We start from the raw sequence: 4,906 nt of genomic DNA, 5'->3' as shown, positions 1-4,906 counted from the left end.
AATATCTTTCATTTTATAACTCTTTGTAAAACTATTAATATATGGTATCATTTATTTTTCTTTTACAAATATTTTGACATAAGTTTTATTGAAAATGGAGCTATCTCAAAAAAAATATTTTTAATAAAAAGGATGGTTTGAGTTAAGTTGTGAATGTGAGTGAAAATTTAAGTTTGGTTGGTTTAACAGGTGAAAGAGAGATTAATTTTTAATTAAAGATTGGGTTAGGTTAGATCATTGATAAGAATAGTCTAAGCTAGATATTTACAGGCAACACCAAGTTTCAAGTCACACAAACTCGATCAAGATACATTATTCTACATAAAGAAAAAAGAAAAAAAAAACTACAGATCTTGATATAAACACACACAAGCACATTTTTTCCCCTCTTATTCGATCAGCTATCTTTTTCCTCGGGCTCTAATTAAATTTCCTGCAAAACGGAACAAGACAAGATGATTGCTTAGACAAGTAATGTTTCGGTGATAGATTTAAACAAAAAATGTGTACTTATCGATGACAATCAAATGAAAGATCATTTTAAGATTTTGAGAATGATTCTATATATATGGCTTGTCTTTCTTAAAATGTTTTATATTTATCATAACTAAACTGGAATATATATATATACCATCAACATATATGTTATAGAATGCTAAAGATATATATATACTTAAAAGCTAGATTCTAACAGAGTCAAAAGGTGGATTAACTATATACATCAGCAGAGGAAAAAAAACTTACCTAAGCTAATAACGGTAATTATAGTTATTCCATGTATATAGGTGGTTGAATGGTCTTCGATCAGTAATAGAGTGACCCTAATATCACAAAAAAAAGGTAAATGTAAGTTATTGAAACTTCAATATATATTGGGCGCGCAATGAGTATATATATAATGTGTCCTACCTTGCCACCAATTTCCTCTTGAAGCACGTCCATCGTCTTCTCCATCTTTGCTGTACTGATGCAACAACTTTAACAGTTTGAGTAGTTTTCGATTAATGATTGCAACACTTGATCATTTCAAATTGAAATTACGTACGAGCGCGCAATGATTATTTATATATTGCTATATATGAGCCTATGACTATGAAGATTTTATGATACTTAGGGTTTTCTTTAATTAGTTCAAAAAACATATATAGTTCAATTTTCATGTTATATACATTATTGAACAACAAATTAAATGTATGATTGTTGGTATAACTTTAGAGGATCCTTATCCCAAATTAAATGTATGATTGTTGACTTACTGTTGGCTGGCCAGCTGGGGTCTTTTTGGTAGCACCAGGATTGTTGTAGATATCCTGACCACCATAGTATATCGACGAGCTGAGATGGCATGGTTGCGTTCTTTCTTGCTCGTAAAATGAACTCATATCCATCTGCTTGTTTCGGTTCCTATCCTTGTCCTCCTTTTCCAAATAATCTGAATGGAATTTTTTTTCTAAATAAAGTAAAGGTTGGTTTATATATATATATATATAGGTGAACATTTGAAGTATAACTTCAGTACATAAACATCATGATACCCAAATTAAAACTTGATTTTATAATCATCATTCAATGAACCTTATGGTTCTAAAAATTGGGACAGTTATATAAATTTAATTTATAGAATTTGAAAGATGTTAAAAACTGTCTACTCTAAACTTTAAAAACGTACTAAAACTCATATATAGTGTACTTTGTTTTAGCTTTATATATGGTACAAGAAACAATTTACAACCACACAAGTATTAAAACATTCCATATAAAGCCAAAAAATCTGGAAAAGTTTATTCAGAATATACGGGTCTAAAGTACTGTTATGATTTGGTCAAACGGTCAAACCTCGTCTAGATGCAGAATCTTGGTCCTTCTTGGTCAATTCTGAACTAATATAGTCCTTCCCATGAGCCTGAAAAGAGACCAACATATATACTATATGTATTAGTTAATACCAACACTATTATATATAAATGTTTGTTAAAGAGGCCTAATTACTTTTCAAATTATGAGAACATGCATACAAGTATTTGTTATTGCTATTAGTCTAAATCTTTAACTTGAACTACTGATAAACCATAAAGTTTAAAGTTTGACTTGAATTAGTCAAACTTTTTAGGTAAGTTTTATCATCCCATAGTGCAAATCCACAGATTTTTCCAATGACTATAATTAAGGAATGGTATATAACTATATATACTTTTGTTATTCTTTTTTACTCTTACTCATCTTTTACTTTATTTATACTTGATTGAAGTAAGAGATCGGTCCCTCTAAGCGTCAAATATCTATTATGACTTTAATTTGTTTTATAAGATAATTGTTAATGCTTAATTTTTATATATGATATTTTTACATACTATAATACAGTAATTTATTGACATATTTCTCGGGGACAAACCTTAAACTCACCATATAATAGTGAGTGATATTCAAGATACACCATGTATTGTCTTAACTGGATCAAATGACATATGATCCTAGCTACTAATTACGCGCGTAAAGAAAAGCAAAAAGAAAAGCCCCACCTTATCAAATTTATGTACCAACCAACTCAAAACCATATTTTTCACTTAAAATGGAATAAGAAAAGCTACCTGCAATTTAAAGCCACTTAGCTTTTAAATGGGGTCCATTTTTTCACACAAAATCTAAATATCATTTTAGGCTATTTTTGGGGAAAATAACTTCTATATCATATATTAACTAATATGTTTTTTCGGTTGGATGGGGTATCCTTAATCTTTTTAACGAAACATTGAGTCAGTATAAACATTTTCTTCTATATATTGTTCTTCAAACATAATATATACGCCGAATCGCCGATCAATGTTACCGGTTGTCAATATCAATATTTTCCAAATGTTGTATCTAGCTAACAACATTTATTATTTGTTATTTATTTTTATATGCACATATATGATGTCACTATCTTGCAGAAAACGCATATAGCTAAATATTTTTTGGTCACAACTTTCTTTTATTTCATCTTCATTTATAACATATTTATCTATATTATACTCGTATTATATTATATCATATCAATATAACAAAGCATTTGCCGTTTAATTACCTTTAATGTCACTTTTATTAAAACTACTTTTTACTATTAATAACCAAATTTGTAAAATCGTATACTTGTATTGCAAAACATATACTTCTATTTCTATATCTATATCTATACTCCTTTATAAGGAAAACTGACACACCTCCTTAAACTTCTAAAAACCTGATATATTTAATTTATCTTTCATCTTAATACATCTCTATTTTCATTTTATAGACTGTGACTAAAATACTCTTACAAAAATTTCAGACTTTATCTCTCTCGCACACAAAAACACGTAGCAAAAACCCGAACATTCTCACAACACTTCAAACGTTTTCTATTTTTGCTGCTGAAACGCGTGGGCACCCATCTAGTTTAAGATTTAAGTATTCAGAAATTTATGGTATCCATGATTCCACAGTCACTAAGTCATGAAATTTACACTGTGACATAATCCTTACTAAATAATCAAGACTGCAGCTTATTTATTTAGAGGTTTGCTAAATACAGCCCTATGTTTAGGGGTATAAATTGTTTGTATATTTATCATAAAAATCAGGGTGGAAGGTACAAGTTTTTTTTATGCACGTTAAATACAACCCTACCTGTATTTAGCATTTCCCATTTAATTATCAGCCTAAACCAAGAATGAATGATTAATCATCATAATCAAAACAAACTACGTAATCAGGACCATCTCTAATTAGCTTTTGGAAACGCAAAAACAACAAGTATTTCATTAATGATATACTAAAGTTTTTTTTTTGGGCACACCCTGAAAGACGGCCCTAAACAACAATATTCACAAACAAGGAAACATACCTTTGAAGGAGGTGGAAAAATAGAATGAAAAAGACCAGAAGAAGATGAAGATGATTCCTTTGATCCAAATAGCTCATTAGTAAAAGAAGATGACGACGATGATGATGCTTGTTTTTTTTCTCCTTCCATTATAATATCTTTAATTAGCTAGCTAGTATATATTTAATTAATTGTAAAATACTAAATAAATGTGAAAACCAGTAGAAAAAAGGAGGGAGAACACGTGAAAAGAGGGAGGAGGGGAAGTGTAACCGTTTGCCACCGGTGATGATTTATAGGACTCATCATGTACAACTTTTTATGCTAATTGATCAACTCTAGCTTTTTATTTTTTTAATTATATTTAATTGATCGATTTTGCTATTTCTGGCCGGTATACTTTGAATACCATGAAATAAAACTTTTATATAAATTAATATAACAATAAATATAACCATTACTTTGATATTTTTTTAAGGGTCTTTTATCCTACTTTTACTCCTAAATTACATATGTGTCTGAAAATCAGGACTCTCAAAAACTACTTAATAATCCACTCCACAAATGTGAGAAGTGGGACTCGATCCTCCTAAGCTCAAAAACCTTTTTATTTTTGATCAATCATTATTTTAAGAGTTAAATGTACGGACCGTCCATGTGGTTTACCCACAACATCACCTTTCTTCCTATGCTTTAATATTATCAGTCGTCATCCTTTACATGCGGATAAGGGTCAAAGTTCGTCCTTTAAAATAACGTTCATTTGCTGGATATATATAAATACATATTATAGGTGTGGATATATACATGATGATAATGAGTATGGATATTATATTTACAGGTTAAACAAAAAAGGCAAAAAAATAAATAAATTAAGTTTGGTCCTTTAGCTTGTGAAAAGATTCATAACCTTTATGTGTAAGTCACGTGAAAGGTTTAACGGAATCCAGCAAACGAACGTTATCTTAAAGGATGAACCTTGACTCTTGTCCGCCTGTAAAGGACAACGGCTGATAATATTAAAGCACAGGGACGAAAGGTGATGTGTCTGTAAACCACATAGAC

At 29.7% G+C, this 4,906-nt stretch overlaps 1 protein-coding gene across 3 annotated transcripts; it reads right to left on the bottom strand.

Moving 5' to 3' along the window:
• Positions 1-263: 263 nt before the first annotated feature.
• LOC122593918 lies at positions 264-4,099 on the bottom strand. 3 transcript variants are annotated; one of them, XM_043766378.1, is made up of 6 exons: positions 3,863-4,099; positions 1,837-1,903; positions 1,257-1,450; positions 910-976; positions 745-821; positions 264-433 (listed from the first exon to the last, which is right to left on the bottom strand). In XM_043766378.1, exons 1-5 carry the CDS (start codon positions 3,989-3,991, stop codon positions 805-807), a joined length of 474 nt encoding a protein of 157 aa, XP_043622313.1. In that variant the 5' UTR covers positions 3,992-4,099; the 3' UTR covers positions 264-433; positions 745-804. The 3 variants fall into 3 exon arrangements, with proteins under 3 accessions (XP_043622313.1, XP_043622314.1, XP_043622315.1); XM_043766379.1 differs by having other exon boundaries at positions 910-964; XM_043766380.1 differs by having other exon boundaries at positions 1,257-1,432.
• Between the last annotated feature and the right edge of the window lie 807 nt (positions 4,100-4,906).

Source organism: Erigeron canadensis, chromosome 3 (genome assembly GCF_010389155.1).
Source record: "Erigeron canadensis isolate Cc75 chromosome 3, C_canadensis_v1, whole genome shotgun sequence".
NCBI classification, from domain to species: Eukaryota; Viridiplantae; Streptophyta; class Magnoliopsida; order Asterales; family Asteraceae; genus Erigeron; species Erigeron canadensis.
Note: the sequence above shows the minus strand (reverse complement) of the source record. Positions and strands in the feature narration are given on the sequence as shown.